Genomic DNA, 19,381 nt, shown 5'->3' on the forward strand with positions numbered 1-19,381 from the left:
AATTTAATTAAGTGCTTCATTAGGCTGCAAAAGCATGATGGAGAACTTCTACATTGCAAAGAGAGAGAGAGACAGACGTGGGTGAAGCGAGCTCATATTCGCCTGTACGTCACACACACAAACGCAAGAGTGGAGTTCGCAAGAGTTCGGAAAATGGAAGGACGAAAGTGGGTGGCGCAGTTTGTCGTCCTCATCAATCAGATCTCATCCTCCACTCGCTCCCGAACCTTCCCTTCAGCTCAGGTGAAAGAGGGAATATGACGTCTAATGCATATTAAAGACAAGAGTTGGCAGAAATCGTCAGCTTTCATCTGGTTAGGTTTCATCATAGAGCACAGGAAGCGGATCTGTGTGCAATGCAATAACATTAATGAATTATGAAATTAATTAATAAAAAAATTAATGGAATGCAATGCAATAAAATCAATGAAGTATCAAATTAATTAAAAATAAAATTAATGCAATGCAATACAATTAATCAATTATAAAATGAATTAATAAAATAAATGCAAATTAATACAATTAGAAAATGAATTAATAAAATTAATGCAATGTAATGCAATAAAATTAATGAAGTATCAAATTAATTTAAAATAAAATGAATGCAATGCAATAAATTAATTAAACAATTATTTATAATACAATTAATGCAATGTAATGCAATTAATCAATTATAAAATGAATGCAATGCAATAAAATCAATGAAGTATCAAATGAATTAATAATAAAATTAATGCAATGCAATAAAACCAATGAGGTATCAAATTAATTAAAAATAAAATGAATGCAATGCAATACAATTAATCAATTATAAAATGAATTAATAATAAAATAAATGCAAATTAATACAATTAGAAAATTAGAAAATGAATTAATAAAATGAATGCAATGCAATGCAATAAAATTAATGAAGTATCAAATTAATTTAAAATAAAATGAATGCAATGCAATAAATTAATTAATTATACAATTATTTATAATACAATTAATCCAATGTAATGCAATTAATCAATTATAAAATGAATGCAATGCAATAAAATCAATGAAGTATCAAATTAATTAAAAATAAAATTAATGCAATGCAATAAAACCAATGAAGAATCAAATTAAATAAAAATAATGCAATGCAATAAATTAATTAATTAAACAATTGTTTATAATAAAATTAATGCAATGTAATACAATTAATCAATTATAAAATTAATTCATTAATAATACAATTAATGCAATGTAATAAAATGAATGAATTATAAAATTAATAATAAAATTAGTGCAATGCAATGCTATAAATTAATTAATAATAATAATAAAAATAATGCAATGCAATTTAATAAAATCAATGAATTATAAATTTAAATGAATCCTTAATTCTAAACTTTTGATCGGTACCGTAGAGTATATTTAATTTAGTACTCAAGTACTCTAATATATAAATAATGAGTAATTTATTACCCAAAAATGTAAATGTTAGGATAAGTATGATACACACAGGAACAATATGAACGTATAAAACAGTCATTTGAAACGTAGACTGCTGCCTTTACTGCACATTTATAAACAGTAAAAGCAGATCATATTTTCATCCCTTCACATGTTCTCATGCCCAGACCACGGGCCAGCTGTGAGGAAAATACACTCTTAGCATTTTCTTCCCGCAATAAAAGCGGATCCGATCCGGATCAGCATCAGCATCTGTGCCGCGGATCGACTTTGCTGTGCATTTGAATGGGGTTTTTTTTTCATGCCAATCTTTCTTTTGTGTAGCAACAAATTTAGATAAACCCGCTCCTAAATGCACAGAAAAAAAAAAAAAGGTGGATGGCTGCTTTACATGTCAATCAAACAATGTATTTATTTATGCAGACAGTCTGGCTACACGAGACTTACACTCCAGGAAAACAAGTCTGTGTGTTTGTGTGGACGACCTATCATGTGTTCATCTTCATCTTCAGTGTGTAATGCTCCAGTTATTCTCTATATCAGTGTCAGTGTTTCTGAACTCCTGAAACGCCTCCATTGTAGTCTTGAGTTTCTCCCGGGAACGAACACGTCACAATATTCCTCATTATAATAATTCATGCGCAGAATAAAGGGGCGGGGCCTGGTTGAGTTAGTTAGTAGTGTGTTAAACTGGCGGTTATGGGAAGGGGCGGGACTTTCCCAAACACACTCGAAGCGCTCGACCAATCACAACACACTGATCCAGCAGACCAATCAGAGCACAGTGTGCTTTTCAGAAGGAGGGGCTTCATAGAGACAGGAAGTAAACAGAGCGTTACTGACAGACTGGGAAGAGAGGAGCCGCAACAATGGAGAATATGAGGAGAATAATCAACATTCAAGCAGGAAAACCTGTTCTAGTAGAGCCTGAAACTACATCAAGACTGTATTAGGACATATTTAAGTGAAAATGTCAGCAGACAGCAGCATCAAACCCCATAACACTGAATAAACACACTCACACCTCATAAGCCACCGAAACTCATGTAAGATGTGAGAAGTGAATGAGCCAGAGATGGATGTTTGTGGGAGGCCAGATATCCAGCTGAGAGAAAATACAACCAAACCGCTACAGCAGAGACACACACACACACACACACGGCTTGAGCTAAAGGGTGTAAATTCTGTATTTCTGTGGATTTAAAGTGGTCTAAAGGCCCAGTCGAGCTCTTATGTCGGGTTACAGCATTTCATAAGCTTGTTACTAAAGCAGCAAAAAGGCTAAACAAAACCGAACTGGACTGACAGCACAGTGCCAACAAAAAGCCCTAGATAGTAGCCAACTCTAGTGTGCTTGGCCATGGCTCAGTGTGAATGCATTAGCTTCATTAGGGGTGTTCGCACCGCAGGAACTAGGAACGATTTTAGCTCTAGGAACTGCTTTTGGAGGAACTTATTTACTCCTACTCCAGAGTCGGTCTAAACCAGCGCTATAGGAACTATCCGTGACGTTAGTGTTCGCTGATTGGCCGAACGCACACAAAACACCAGAACACGCCATTTTTTAAAAAGCTATGTAAACACAATTACAGCCTATATATTTACTCCAGAAACTGACTCTATGAACATGTAAAACAGTGATAGATGAGTCTCTTAATCTTTACGGCGAGGAGAAACTCCAACGCAACTTTGAGGGACCGTGAGAAACATGATTATGTATTTGCGCGTCTAAATTAGTTGCTTATGTTTACTAAATGAGCCTACAATAGCAGACATAAGCCCGTTTAATAAAAATAAAGATCCATGTTTTATAAACATGTTCACAAAACTTAAATGAAAATGTTTCGTGAAATTTGAAAAATATGTAAGATATCGTTAATTTAGTCGTATAGGCTACGTTCTCATATCCATTTATTTTGTTCTAATGTCACAAGTAATTAATCTCAAGCTTTACTGCTTTACATGAGTCTTTTGTCGTGTGGTGTGTGTGTAGGCTGCTAAAATAAACATTCACATGTGCACCTTACTTCTTCTCACCGCTGATTCCTGATGGTTTAGAGGACAACTCGAGTCGCCTCCTTTTGTTACAAGGCGAGCGCGTCACGTGTAAACGCCTCACCCGTTTGGGGAGCCAGGCGAAAGTATAAACAAGGCTTTAGTTCTCGAGGGGATAGTCTTCGGGGATAGTTCACCCCAAAATAAAAATTCTGTCAGTAAGCAGCGCTTCTATGTTGTACGTCACACACACACACGACCAGCGTCGGCCAATAGTGAGCCTGCGTGTGACGTACGACCCAGAAGCGCTGCGCTGTTACACTACGTGAACTCACTCGAGGCCCACAGAGAAGGAAATGAAGAGTTGAATAAAGTCGTTATTTTTGTTTGTTTTTTGCGCACAGAAAGTATTCTCGTCGCTTGATAAACTTAAGATTGAGCCACTGTAGTCACTCGGACTATTTTAAAGATGTCTTTACTAACTTTCTGGGCCGGCCAGTTTCAATTACAATGGAAGCCTATGGAGGAGTGATCCAGCTCTCAGATTTAATCAAAAATATCTTAATTTGTGTCCCGAAGATGAACGAAAGTCTTACGGGGTTGAACAACATGAGGGAGAGTAATTACTGACAGAAGTTTCATTTTGGGGTGAACTATCCCTTTAAACATCCTTTTTAAAGTTACAAAAGTTATTGTCAAGAGCAGTGAGTGATTTTTTTCTTTGATTAACATTAGAAACAGACATTTTTTAAATACAATTTTTTTTTTTTTACAGTGAAACATTGCAATATTAATTCGCCTCTGGCTAAGCTCCGCCCCCCTTAGTTACTGTTGCTACGTCCGACAAACAAACTTCATCTGGGCTCTGGTATCAACATGGCTTATGCTGTGACTGCTCTTCCTGCTGAAATTTTATCAAACTTTTATAAAGCAGCAAATAAAGTGTCCGATAGAAGTAGGCAAAAGCGGCTGCAATATACGTTCGAAGGCTATATTCACGACATACAGGGGAAACGCAAGGAACACCAAGGCATCCAAATAGAGGCAAAAGCATACCGGTCACAGTCAACAAATGAGCCACCGCATATCCTACTAATGGAGACGGAGGCTGGGACTCACAATATCAAGGAGCAACACTGTTCATGCAAAGCTGGAGGTCTCTATTCACTTCTATAATCGTTATTACAAAGCAAACGGACTACGCGAGTGTAACGTTGTATTTATTAGCAGCGTGTGCTAGACGACACTTGTCAGGGTTTGACTTCGGGTTTGGGAAGGGGAAAAAACGGACACCCCCCTCCAACCTCTCTGGGAAACGCGTATCTGTGTTACAAATGCCCCAGGCACAACGTTTAACCATATTTTAGATAAAACTACGACGGTAATAGCCGGCCGAGACCAAAAATATGAGACGCCTGTGTTAAAGTCAATGGAGCGCTGTGAAAAAGTGTCGGACCTCTGTGGGAGCTCGTTCTTGGCTGCGCTGTGATTGGTCAATCTACATTCAAGGGTGTGGCTTAGCCAAAGGCGAATTAGGGCTGTCAATGTGAACACGTTAAAGCATGCGATTATTTCAAAATCCCTAAAGCCTGGGACACACCAAGCCGACGGTCGGGCAGTTTTTGTGCGTCGGCCGACTCAGTCTTCTCAGTGTGTTTCCGCACCGTCGGCTGAAATTGGTCCTCGTCGGCTTTGTTTCGGCCGATTCGACATGTTGAATCGGTGTCGGGCCGTCAGTGAACGAGGGAACTCTGATTGGCTGTTCAGCTTAGAGAACGAGTCAGTGCACTGCACGAGAATAATAGCAAAACGGCGAGAAAACAAGTGAAACGGTACAGATAGAAGGCTTATGTTACGTCATCTTACTGAGTGTTCCTTGGAGAATATTTCAATATTAACATGAGCGGAGTGTAATAAAGAAAGTGTTTAGCCGGATTGATTTTCAGAACGGTAAGGACACACTGCTTTGTTTACGGTATGTGTATCTGCAGTGTCGGTTTCCCTTTTTGAATGACGAATATAGAGAATATATCTGCAGAAATAGACAGTTGTCTCATTTACACGCCGGCGCAGAGCGCGGACGCTAGCTGACAGTCGGCTAGTTCTCTCAGTGTGTTCAAGTGCAGCTTTTACCCCGACGCGAGGCGACAACACAGTCGGCTTTCATCAGCGCTAGTTCGTCGGCGTCGGCTTGGTGTGTTCCAGGCTTTACCCCTTTTCCACCAAGGCAGTTCGAGTGCTGGTTCAGAGCTGTAAAAAAAGATGGACGCCGCCCCTTCGCTCTCCTCCATTGGTCAGAAGTGAAGCCGCCAGTGTGCCGATATGGCGCTGACATCTTGACCTTGAGTCTGCGCAGAAGCGATCTCGGCACCAGACCTGCGCAGTCGTGAGCCGGAAGTAAAGCCGTGAAATCAAGGCCCCGCCCCCACTCTCCAGAATCAATCGCAAGCACACGCTCCGGCACTTTTTCAAAATTAATTATAGAAATTTAGATATTAAATTTAAAGCTCCAATCTCCTCATTCCCCTGAAGATCCCGAAAAAAAGTCATTTTGGGCTTCAGTGACTACTTCGCTCAGAGAACCTGTCAATCACAGCTGTCAATCATGACGTCACACCACCGCATCAAATAACTAACTAAAAACAAACTTATTTTAAAAACAAACACTTGAAATTACATCAGCGTGATAAAAACTACAGTAAATGACAGAAACCATCTTTGGAAAAACGATATTTGAAGTGTAATTTAATTGTTTAGTTGGTCTCGCGAGCCGTTGAATAACATGAGGAGGCGGGGCTTATGAGCTGTACTGGGACCGGCCACCGGGGGGCGATCGAGACGCTCTGGCTTCACTTCTCAGGGCTTGTGCGGCACGCTTGGTCCAGAGCCAGAGCCTAGTTTCAAATCAGTTCTTTGTGTTTCGACACCGAAACCACCAGCTCTGAACCAGGAAAAGTGGTTCTTAAGTAGCACCAAAACATTGCTGGTCTAGCAGTAAGAAACTTGTGACCGCTATTTTTAAATAAAAGGGGTATCGGTTCACCAGAGGAGAACTGGCTGAGTCTGGGTTCTCCAAAGAATTTTTTTCTCCATTCTGTCACTGATGGAGTTTTGGTTCCTGGCAACTGTCGCCATTGGCTTAAGTCTTGCTTAGTTGGGGACATTTAATTTAATATTCAACAATATTATTGATCTCCTGCATTGACACCATTATATGAGAACTGAACTGAGCTGGACGATGACATCACGGTTTTCTCCAGAGCGGCTATATATATAAATGAACTAAACTAATAACTTTTTTACAACAAAAATGAAGCATCACTGAACTGACTTAAGCTGGACTGTGACACTATTTCCTTCTGGAAACAAGCTTTGCTGCATTGTTTTCCTGTTATCTCTGTAAAGCTGCTTTGAAACAGTCAGTATTGTAAAAAGTGCTGTATAAATAAAGGGGACTTGACATGACCGGATCGGACTGGAGCGGACTCACCCTTGTGGAAGGAGGGGTTGCTGTCGCGCAGGAGTCGGCTGAGCTGGTGTCCGTTGATCTGCAGGAGGCGGAGCTGATCCCGGAGCGACGAGTCCTCGAACACGGCCGGGATCAGGCGGCCCACACTGTTCTGGGACACCGGCAAACCCAGAGCCAGGGCGAGGGTGGGGGGGAGATCCACCTGCTCCAGGACCTCCGGCTCCTCCAGGCCCGCTGGAACACACACACACACACACACGTCAGTAAGAGCTCCTCCAGGCCCGCTGGAACACACACACGTCAGTAACAGCTCCTCCAGGCCCGCTGGAACACACACACACATCAGTAACGGCTCCTCCAGGCCCGCTGGAACACACACACACATCAGTAACAGCTCCTCCAGGCCCGCTGGAACACACACACACATCAGTAACGGCTCCTCCAGGCCCGCTGGAACACACACACACATCAGTAACAGCTCCTCCAGGCCCGCTGGAACACACACACACATCAGTAACGGCTCCTCCAGGCCCGCTGGAACACACACACACATCAGTAACAGCTCCTCCAGGCCCGCTGGAACACACACACACATCAGTAACGGCTCCTCCAGGCCCGCTGTAACACACACACACACACACACACACATCAGTAACGGAGTAACGGCTCCTCCAGGCCCGCTGGAACACACACACACACACGTCAGTTACAGCTCCTCCAGGCCTGCTGGAACACACACACACACACACGTCAGTAACGGCACATTTCAGTCTATTTTTTACTTCAGCAACGTGAATAAAATGGTCAGTTATTTATTTGAACACTTCAGTCCCTGCTGTTGGGAAACACAATATTACTGTTCAACTGCAGTTTTGTAAGTAAGACTTCTCTACATCCATTCATCCATCCATTTATCCATCCATCCATCCAATTATCCATTCATCCAATTATCCATCCATTTATCTATCCATCCATCCATCCAACCATTTATCCATCCATCCATTTATCCATCCATCCATTTATCCATCCATCCATTTATCCATCCATCTATTTATCCATCCATCCAATTATCCATCCATTTATCCATCCATCCAACCATCCATCCATTTATCCATCCATCCATTTATCCATCCATCCATCCATCCATCCATCCATCCATCCATCCATCCATCCATCCATCCATCCATCCATTTATCCATCCATCCAATTATCCATTCATCCAATTATCCATCCATTTATCCATCCATCCATTTATCCATCCATCTATTTATCCATCCATCCAATTATCCATCCATTTATCCATCCATCCAACCATCCATCCATTTATCCATCCATCCATTTATCCATCCGTCCATTTATCCATCCATCCATCCATCCATCCATCCATCCATCCATCCATCCATCCATTCATCCATCCATTTATCCATCCATCCATTTATCCATCCATCCATTTATCCATCCATCCATTTATCCATCCATCCATTTATCCATCCATCTATTTATCCATCCATCCATCCATCCATCCATCCATCCATTTATCCATCCATCCATTTATCCATCCGTCCATTTATCCATCCATCCATTTATCCATCCATCCATCCATTTATCCATCCATCCATTTATCCATCCATCCATCCATCCATCCATCCAACCATCCATCTATTTATCCATCCATCCATTTATCCATCCATCTATTTATCCATCCATCCAATTATCCATTTATCCAATTATCCATCCATTTATCCATCCATCCATCCATCCATCCAACTCATCCATCCATTCATCCATCCATTCATCCATTTATCCATCCATCCATTTATCCATCCGTCCATTTATCCATCCATCCATTTATCCATCCATCCATTTATCCATCCATCCAATTATCCATTTATCCAATAATCCATCCATTTATCCATCCATCCATCCATCCATCCAACCATCCATCCATTTATCCATCCATCCATCCATTTATCCATCCATCGGTTGTTTTATCTATCTATCCGTTTATCCCACTATCCATCCATCTATCCATCTATCTATCGTCCATCCACCAGTTTTTCTACTACTTTTTTCTCTCGTTCCAGTGCTGTTCTGCAAACTGGCACCCAAAATGAAGACATTTACATATTAAGACATAGATGCAGATCACTAGATGACACTGAATAAACTAATTTATACACGCTAAACTTATAATATATTCTTCACATAAATAAGACCAAATCAGCGTTTAAGTCCGTGTTTCCTGCACTTTGCTGCTGATGAATCTGAACTCAAAAACTGCATTTATAATTTAGCTGAATAGTGTTGTGTTGCTGTTGCGTCGTCCGCACTGGCTTTGCACACTAACAAACCAGTAGATATAGTGAGTGTGTGTGTGTGTGTGTGTGTGTGTGTGTGTAATGTAATGGATAGGTTTAGGGGTTGGGTCAGTGTGTGTGTGTGTGTGATGGGTAGGTTAGGTTTAGGGGTCGGGTTAACGTGTGTGTGTGTGTGTGTGTGTGTGTGTGTGTGTGTGTGTGTGTGTGTGTGTGTGTGTGGATTGGTGAATCAGACTGAATCCCACAGGAGAAACAGAGAGAAGTCACCAGAAGAGCTGATCATTAACAGTCTCGGGACGGCGCTGGTTCTACAGTGATCTGATGGACGATGAGGTCAGCATGCAGCGGGTGTGAATATAAGCTCATCTTTAAATAAAAACCGCATGCTGCAAGAGGAAGCTGGTGTGAATATGTGTGTGTGTGTGTGTATAGATGAGTAAGAGATCACCAAAATAGATCAGGCAGGAAAAGAAACAATTATCACATTCACCCTGTCAGTCGGGTGTAGACAGATGCTCTGCCACTCCACACTTTCATTGGGAGAGAAAAATGAGTAGAAGTGGATAATGAGCATCTCACATAGATTTTCACACTCTAGGGTGTGTGTGTGTGAGTGTGTTCACGTGGTTATGCATGCGTAATGTTTGAGATGTGTGTATTGCGTCACGCGATCAGTGCGACGAGCGCTGCGCCAGCTCTGTGTGTCACAATCAATTACACACTGGACTCAATGCAAATTAATCCATTATAAAACAGTGGGGGGGGGGATGAATTAATGCCTTATATTATCAGACAGAGATGAATCAGTGGGTAATTTAAAACCCCTGGGGCATAAAATTATCCAGCAGCATTCCTCTAATGCAATCAAACCGTCACAGACATTTGAGATTTAAAGGGGTCATGACACGAGATCTCTAATTTGCATTGATCTTTTGACATATAAGAGGTCTTTGTATTAAAGTTTTGAAGCATCCTGCAAGTTTCATCGCTTAAAACGTCCTCCTCATTATAAACAAAGCATTTATTTAATCAAGCTTCAAAAACGGCTTGTTTTGATATTGCAGGATCAGAGCAAGACATCGACCAATAGTTATCCATCATCGCATCATAGGCCCCGCCCACTGGCGTTCAGTCGCTTAAGTCAGCATTTATTTCAGTAATTCAACTTAAAAGGTGAAACTAATATATTATATAGACTCATTACATGCAAAGTGAGATATTTCAAGCCTTTATTTGTTATAATTGTGATGATTATGGATTACAGCTTATGAAAACCCCAAAGTCAAAATTAGATTATTGTGAAAAGGTTTTCATAAGCTGTAATCCATAATCATCACAATTATAACAAATAAAGGCTTGAAATATCTCACTTTGCATGTAATGAGTCTATATAATATATTAGTTTCAGCTTTTAAGTCGAATTACTGAAATAAATGATCTTTTGCACCATATATTTTAATTTTTCGAGTTTCCCCTGTAAATGTAACTTTTGTACATGCTGTTGAATAGTTTAGGGTCAATAAAATTTGTACTTTTATTCAGCGAAGATGCATTAAATTGATTAAAAAAGTGACAGTAAAAGAGATTTATAATGTTACAAAAGATTCTATTTCAAATAATTGCTAACTTTCTATTCATCAAAGAGTCCAAATCCATCACGGTTTCCACAAAAATATGAAGCAAAAAACTATTTTAAGAATTTAAAGTCAAAGTAATGACCTCTTTTGAGGTGAAAAGATTTTAAAACACCTAAAAAGTACTTGATTTTATTCATTGGGAAATTATTAGATTGAAGAGCAAACTGTTCTACTGTAATATGTATTAAATAAAGACTAGCCAGCATTAAATTACTACATTAGCCACAATTTTGAGGATCACAGAGGGTGGAGGTGCTCATGAAAAACTACATCTTGGCTGTAAATGGTGCAAGAAACCTTGAGGAAAAAACCTAATAAATGTATTGCTCCAGCAAAGAAGAGTGTGAAACAACAGCACGCTCTTTTCTCGTGTGGAATAATTGCCCTTCATTATGTGAAACATTTCTACACTGAGTTTTAACAAAAGCAGAACATATTTTTGTGCATAAAACACATTTAAAATGCAAGACTGGTTCAAATAACTCTTAAACAGATGTACAGATGCGTATAGCTTTGCAGATTCTAAGAATATCTCGCACAGTCATTAAGGCTGATCTGAAAAGTGCCACTGTTTTTGATAAGCGTTGTTCGGTGTCGTGCGCTGCGGAGAGTTTGCTGAAAGAGAAACTTTGATTCCGGAAGACTCATTACACACTCCAGCAGTGTGTATCTTCCCGTTTCTTGAGCTTTTACAGCAGTAAGGCACGTTCAGCTCCCCGTCCCTCACAAAAATATTCATTTTCTTAAATTCATCGGTGAGTAGAGGTGAAATTCGAAGTGCAAAAGTTCATTTATTTCAGTAATTCAACTTAAAAGCTGAAACTAATATATTATATAGACTCATTACATGCAAAGTGAGATATTTCAAGCCTTTATTTCTTATAATTGTGATGATTATGGATTACAGCTTCAAATAAAGGCTTGAAATATCTCACTTTGCATGTAATGAGTCTATATAATATATTAGTTTCAGCTTTTAAGTTGAATTACTGAAATACATGAACTTTTGCATGATATTCTAATTTTTCGGGTTTCAACTGTATGCTGGTGGTTAATCTGATTTAAAGCAAGGAAAATATGAAAAATCCTCACTTTAGGCACACCGACTCACATGGAGACTGATTTATTGTGTGTAAAGCTTCTTTGCCGGACTATCAGAGCCCTTGTTTAGCTGAGATATCTGTCAAAATAACAAGCATGAATAAAAACTTTAAACACATTAAAAAATATTTTGCACGAAACTTAAACTTATGTTCATGTTGTCTTTAAAATTATGTTTTCCTTGGTTTTATTACTCTGTACTTTGTGCATTTTTCTGCTCATAATTTATTTTTTTGGACGCTTGTGCTGTTTATCTCTTCGCTCTTCTTTCCATGTTCTGCGCTTGCTCTTCCAAATGTTGCAGTTGGAGTTTCATGTAAATTAGGGTGGGCGTAAGCGTCACCATTGGTCCACTAGTTCTAGATTGACAGCTCCTCCTCTAGCCAATCAATCGAAGAGGGGAGTTGACTTTTTTGAATCACGCTTATTTTTTGATCCATGGCCGCAATACATTTGGCGGGATATTGATCCCATACCCCGTCCCTCACAAAAATATTCATTTTCTTAAATGCATTGGTGAATATGATGGTGGTTAATCTGATTTAAAGCAAGGTAAATATGAAAAATCCTCACTTTAGGCACACCGACTCACATGGAGACTGATTTATTGTGTGTAAAGCTTCTTTGCCGGACTATCAGAGCCCTTGTTTAGCTGAGATATCCGTCATACGGCCATTATTGGATATGGCTTAACAACTGTGGGAGGAACTCTGTGCACAAAATCCTGGCCAATATACTTTACTGAAGGACTAAGACATCAAATATACAACCCAGGCTTAAAATAACTTTAGTTTCAAACAGAGTAACTTTGCAGTTGGAAAAAAAATAAATCAATAATGTTTCTCTTGAACTTCAAAGAGAGTCGCAGAACCTTTACGTTTGGAGGAGGATCTTAATGGGAGTAACCTTTACTTCAAAACACCAATTTTTTCGATAGTCCAATTGTCAAATTCTCCGGAGAAAACACAGAAACGGCCTGAGATATCCAAGAAGGGTCAAGCAGCAAAACTTGGAGATCTCTAAAAGGGGGTGGGACCTACAAAACAGGGTGTGTCCTCACATTGATTGACAGACAGATTCCCCCCCGCCCTAAACCAGTTCAAACTCTGATTCTGAAGATTTCAGATTTCTGATTTCTGAAGAATGATTGGAACCAAACAGTTGTTTGGCACCATTGACTTACCGTAGTAGAAAAAAAAAAAATACTATGGAAGTCAATGGTGCCCCACAACTGTTTGGTTCCAATCATTCTTCAAAATATCTTCCTTTGTGTTCAGCAGAAGAAAGAAACTCATACAGGTTTGCAACAACTTGAGGGCGAGTAAATGATGACAGAATTTTCATTTTTGGGTTGAGTATCCCTTTAATGGGTAATGAGTGTGTTTTTTCTCTATTCTCTTAATGAGTAACGGGTGTGTTTTGGGCGTAACGTGCAATAAACCAATTAGAGTGTAATTTCATTCCCCTTTCTAGTTACATGGAGGAATTTGCAAGTGGAAAGACTGAACGATTCTCTAGCGAGGAAAAGGATCTGCTTGTGTGCGAGGTTAGGTTTCCATGTGTGTGTGGTTAGGTTAAACCGTATGTGTGTGTGTGTGTGGTTAGGTTAAACCGTGTGTGTGTGGTTAGGTTAAAGCTGTGTGTGTGTGTGGTTAGGTTAAACCGTGTGTGTGTGTGTGTGTGTGTGTGTGTGGTTAGGTTAAACCGTGTGTGTGTGTGGTTAGGTTAAAGCTGTGTGAGTGTGTGTGTGTGTGTGTGTATGTGTGGTTAGGTTAAAGCTGTGTGTGTGTGTGTGTGTGTGTGTGTGTGTGTGTGTGTGTGTGTGTGTGTGTGTGTGTGTGTGTGCGCGCGCGTGCGTGCGTGTGTGTGTGTGTGAAGGTTAAAGGTTAAAGACCATCTACGGGACAAGCCGGGTTTCAACATATATTTATGTACACAATAATCATCTTTTACATTGTAATCCTTTTATTTTTAATATTTGGCATGTTTGTGTGCTGTTGCTGCTGCCGTGTAATAAGCAGAGTGAGTGAGTGTGTAATAAGCAGAGTGAGTGTGTAATAAGCAGAGTGAGTGTGTGTGTAATAAGCAGAGTGAGTGTGTAATAAGCAGAGTGAGTGTGTGTGTAATATGCAGAGTGAGTGAGTGTGTAATAAGCAGAGTGAGTGTGTAATAAGCAGAGTGTGTGTGTAATAAGCAGAGTGAGTGTGTAATAAGCAGAGTGAGTGTGTGTGTAATATGCAGAGTGAGTGAGTGTGTAATAAGCAGAGTGTGTGTGTAATAAGCAGAGTGAGTGTGTAATAAGCAGAGTGAGTGTGTGTAATAAGCAGAGTGAGTGTGTGTAATAAGCAGAGTGAGTGTGTAATAAGCAGAGTGAGTGTGTGTGTAATAAGCAGAGTGAGTGTGTGTGTAATAAGCAGAGTGAGTGTGTGTGTAATAAGCAGAGTGAAATAAGCAGAGTGAGTGTGTGTGTAATAAGCAGAGTGAGTGTGTGTGTAATAAGCAGAGTGAGTGTGTAATAAGCAGAGTGTGTGTGTGTGTGTGTAATAAGCAGAGTGAGTGTGTGTAATAAGCAGAGTGAGTGTGTGTGTAATAAGCAGAGTGAGTGTGTGTGTAATAAGCAGAGTGAGTGTGTGTGTAATAAGCAGAGTGAGTGTGTGTGTAATAAGCAGAGTGAGTGTGTAATAAGCAGAGTGTGTGTGTGTGTGTGTAATAAGCAGAGTGAGTGAGTGTGTAATAAGCAGAGTGTGTGTGTGTGTGTAATAAGCAGAGTGAGTGTGTGTGTAATAAGCAGAGTGAGTGTGTGTGTAATAAGCAGAGTGAGTGTGTAATAAGCAGAGTGTGTGTGTGTGTAATAAGCAGAGTGAGTGAGTGTGTAATAAGCAGAGAGTGTGTGTAATAAGCAGAGTGAGTGTGTGTGTAATAAGCAGAGTGAGTGAGTGTGTAATAAGCAGAGTGTGTGTGTAATAAGCAGAGTGAGTGTGTAATAAGCAGAGTGTGTGTGTAATAAGCAGAGTGAGTGTTTAATAAGCAGAGTGTGTGTGTGTGTGTGTGTAATAAGCAGAGTGAGTGTGTAATAAGCAGAGTGTGTGTGTAATAAGCAGAGTGAGTGAGTGTGTAATAAGCAGAGTGAGTGTGTGTAATAAGCAGAGTGTGTGTGTAATAAGCAGAGTGAGTGTGTAATAAGCAGAGTGTGTGTGTGTGTGTAATAAGCAGAGTGAGTGAGTGTAATAAGCAGAGTGAGTGTGTGTGTAATAAGCAGAGTGAGTGTGTGTGTAATAAGCAGAGTGAGTGAGTGTGTGTGTAATAAGCAGAGTGTGTGTGTAATAAGCAGAGTGAGTGTGTAATAAGCAGAGTGAGTGTGTAATAAGCAGAGTGAGTGTGTAATAAGCAGAGTGAGTGTGTGTGTAATAAGCAGAGTGAGTGTGTGTGTAATAAGCAGAGTGAGTGAGTGTGTGTGTAATAAGCAGAGTGTGTGTGTAATAAGCAGAGTGAGTGTGTAATAAGCAGAGTGTGTGTGTAATAAGCAGAGTGAGTGTGTAATAAGCAGAGTGAGTGTGTAATAAGCAGAGTGTGTGTGTGTGTGTGTGTAATAAGCAGAGTGATTGTGTAATAAGCAGAGTGCGTGTGTGTGTAATAAGCAGAGTGAGTGTGTAATAAGCAGAGTGTGTGTGTAATAAGCAGAGTGAGTGTGTAATAAGCAGAGTGATTGTGTAATAAGCAGAGTGCGTGTGTGTGTAATAAGCAGAGTGAGTGTGTAATAAGCAGAGTGAGTGAGTGTGTGTGTAATAAGCAGAGTGTGTGTGTAATAAGCAGAGTGAGTGTGTAATAAGCAGAGTGTGTGTGTAATAAGCAGAGTGAGTGTGTAATAAGCAGAGTGTGTGTGTGTGTGTGTGTGTGTGTGTGTGTAATAAGCAGAGTGATTGTGTAATAAGCAGAGTGCGTGTGTGTGTAATAAGCAGAGTGAGTGTGTAATAAGCAGAGTGAGTGTGTGTGTAATAAGCAGAGTGAGTGTGTGTGTAATAAGCAGAGTGAGTGAGTGTGTGTGTAATAAGCAGAGTGAGTGAGTGTGTGTGTAATAAGCAGAGTGCGTGTGTGTGTAATAAGCAGAGTGAGTGTGTAATAAGCAGAGTGAGTGTGTGTGTAATAAGCAGAGTGAGTGTGTGTGTAATAAGCAGAGTGAGTGTGTGTGTAATAAGCAGAGTGAGTGAGTGTGTGTGTAATAAGCAGAGTGATTGTGTAATAAGCAGAGTGCGTGTGTGTGTAATAAGCAGAGTGAGTGTGTAATAAGCAGAGTGAGTGTGTGTGTAATAAGCAGAGTGAGTGTGTGTGTAATAAGCAGAGTGAGTGAGTGAGTGTGTAATAAGAAGAGTGTGTGTGTAATAAGCAGAGTGAGTGTGTAATAAGCAGAGTGTGTGTGTGTGTGTGTGTAATAAGCAGAGTGATTGTGTAATAAGCAGAGTGTGTGTGTGTGTGTGTGTAATAAGCAGAGTGAGTGTGTAATAAGCAGAGTGTGTGTGTGTGTGTGTAATAAGCAGAGTGAGTGTGTAATAAGCAGAGTGTGTGTGTGTGTGTGTGTAATAAGCAGAGTGCGTGTGTGTGTAATAAGCAGAGTGAGTGTGTAATAAGCAGAGTGAGTCTGTGTGCAATAAGCAGAGTGAGTGTGTGTGTAATAAGCAGAGTGAGTGTGTGTAATAAGCAGAGTGAGTGTGTGTGTAATAAGCAGAGTTGAGTGTGTAATAAGCAGAGTGAGTGTGAGTGTGAGTGTGTGTGTAATAAGCAGAGTGAGTGTGTGTAATAAGCAGAGTGAGTGTGTGTGTAATAAGCAGAGTGAGTGTGTAATAAGCAGAGTGTGTGTGTGTGTGTGTAATAAGCAGAGTGAGTGTGTGTGTAATAAGCAGAGTGAGTGTGTGTGTAATAAGCAGAGTGAGTGTGTGTGTAATAAGCAGAGTGAGTGTGAGTGTGTGTGTAATAAGCAGAGTGAGTGTGTGTGTAATAAGCAGAGTGAGTGTGTGTGTAATAAGCAGAGTGAGTGTGTAATAAGCAGAGTGTGTGTGTGTGTGTGTGTGTAATAAGCAGAGTGAGTGTGTGTGTAATAAGCAGAGTGAGTGTGTGTGTAATAAGCAGAGTGAGTGTGTGTGTAATAAGCAGAGTGAGTGTGTGTGTAATAAGCAGAGTGAGTGAGTGTGTGTGTAATAAGCAGAGTGTGTGTGTAATAAGCAGAGTGAGTGTGTAATAAGCAGAGTGAGTGTGTAATAAGCAGAGTGAGTGTGTAATAAGCAGAGTGAGTGTGTGTGTAATAAGCAGAGTGAGTGTGTGTGTAAAAAGCAGAGTGAGTGAGTGTGTGTGTAATAAGCAGAGTGTGTGTGTAATAAGCAGAGTGAGTGTGTAATAAGCAGAGTGTGTGTGTAATAAGCAGAGTGAGTGTGTAATAAGCAGAGTGAGTGTGTAATAAGCAGAGTGTGTGTGTGTGTGTGTGTAATAAGCAGAGTGATTGTGTAATAAGCAGAGTGCGTGTGTGTGTAATAAGCAGAGTGAGTGTGTAATAAGCAGAGTGTGTGTGTAATAAGCAGAGTGAGTGTGTAATAAGCAGAGTGTGTGTGTGTGTGTGTGTAATAAGCAGAGTGATTGTGTAATAAGCAGAGTGCGTGTGTGTGTAATAAGCAGAGTGAGTGTGTAATAAGCAGAGTGAGTGAGTGTGTGTGTAATAAGCAGAGTGTGTGTGTAATAAGCAGAGTGAGTGTGTAATAAGCAGAGTGTGTGTGTAATAAGCAGAGTGAGTGTGTAATAAGCAGAGTGTGTGTGTGTGTGTGTGTGTGTGTGTGTGTGTGTGTAATAAGCAGAGTGATTGTGTAATAAGCAGAGTGCGTGTGTGTGTAATAAGCAGAGTGAGTGTGTAATAAGCAGAGTGAGTGTGTGTGTAATAAGCAGAGTGAGTGTGTGTGTAATAAGCAGAGTGAGTGTGTGTGTAATAAGCAGAGTGAGTGTGTGTGTAATAAGCAGAGTGAGTGTGTAATAAGCAGAGTGAGTGTGTGTGTAATAAGCAGAGTGAGTGAGTGTGTGTGTAATAAGCAGAGTGTGTGTGTAATAAGCAGAGTGATTGTGTAATAAGCAGAGTGCGTGTGTGTGTAATAAGCAGAGTGAGTGTGTAATAAGCAGAGTGAGTGTGTGTGTAATAAGCAGAGTGAGTGTGTGTGTAATAAGCAGAGTGAGTGAGTGAGTGTGTAATAAGAAGAGTGTGTGTGTAATAAGCAGAGTGAGTGTGTAATAAGCAGAGTGTGTGTGTGTGTAATAAGCAGAGTGATTGTGTAATAAGCAGAGTGTGTGTGTGTGTGTGTGTAATAAGCAGAGTGAGTGTGTAATAAGCAGAGTGTGTGTGTGTGTGTGTAATAAGCAGAGTGAGTGTGTAATAAGCAGAGTGTGTGTGTGTGTGTGTGTAATAAGCAGAGTGCGTGTGTGTGTAATAAGCAGAGTGAGTGTGTAATAAGCAGAGTGAGTCTGTGTGCAATAAGCAGAGTGAGTGTGTGTGTAATAAGCAGAGTGAGTGTGTGTAATAAGCAGAGTGAGTGTGTGTGTAATAAGCAGAGTTGAGTGTGTAATAAGCAGAGTGAGTGTGAGTGTGTGTGTAATAAGCAGAGTGAGTGTGTGTAATAAGCAGAGTGAGTGTGTGTGTAATAAGCAGAGTTGAGTGTGTAATAAGCAGAGTGAGTGTGAGTGTGTGTGTAATAAGCAGAGTGTGTGTGTAATAAGCAGAGTGAGTGTGTGTGTGTGTGTGTAATAAGCAGAGTGAGTGTGTGTAATAAGCAGAGTGAGTGTGTGTGTAATAAGCAGAGTTGAGTGTGTAATAAGCAGAGTGAGTGTGTGTGTAATAAGCAGAGTGTGTGTGTAATAAGCAGAGTTGAGTGTGTAATAAGCAGAGTGAGTGTGTGTGTGTGTGTGTAATAAGCAGAGTGAGTGTGTGTGTGTGTGTGTAATAAGCAGAGTGAGTGTGTGTAATAAGCAGAGTGAGTGTGTGTGTAATAAGCAGAGTTGAGTGTGTAATAAGCAGAGTGAGTGTGTGTGTAATAAGCAGAGTGTGTGTGTAATAAGCAGAGTTGAGTGTGTAATAAGCAGAGTGAGTGTGTGTGTAATAAGCAGAGTTGAGTGTGTAATAAGCAGAGTGAGTGTGTGTAATAAGCAGAGTGAGTGTGTGTGTAATAAGCAGAGTGAGTGTGTAATAAGCAGAGTGAGTGTGTGTGTAATAAGCAGAGTGAGTGTGTAATAAGCAGAGTGTGTGTGTGTGTAATAAGCAGAGTGAGTGTGTAATAAGCAGAGTGTGTGTGTGTGTAATAAGCAGAGTGAGTGTGTAATAAGCAGAGAGTGTGTGTAATAAGCAGAGTGAGTGTGTAATAAGCAGAGTGTGTGTAATAAGCAGAGTGAGTGTG

The 19,381-nt window shown here is 40.3% G+C and overlaps 1 protein-coding gene across 1 annotated transcript in view; it reads right to left on the reverse strand.

Moving 5' to 3' along the window:
- Positions 1 to 6,925: 6,925 nt before the first annotated feature.
- pigg (phosphatidylinositol glycan anchor biosynthesis class G) overlaps positions 6,926 to 19,381 on the reverse strand; it is a gene marked incomplete at its 3' end in the record, with an annotated part of 46,602 nt that continues 34,146 nt past the window's right edge. Inside the window, exon 6 of the mRNA XM_056244258.1 lies at positions 6,926 to 7,138. Coding sequence (XP_056100233.1) covers positions 6,926 to 7,138 — 213 coding nt within the window. The remainder of the gene's footprint in view (positions 7,139 to 19,381) is intronic.

This window comes from Rhinichthys klamathensis, unplaced genomic scaffold (genome assembly GCF_029890125.1).
Source record: "Rhinichthys klamathensis goyatoka isolate OS25496 unplaced genomic scaffold, OSU_Roscu_1.1 h1tg000947l_1, whole genome shotgun sequence".
NCBI classification, from domain to species: Eukaryota; Metazoa; Chordata; class Actinopteri; order Cypriniformes; family Leuciscidae; genus Rhinichthys; species Rhinichthys klamathensis.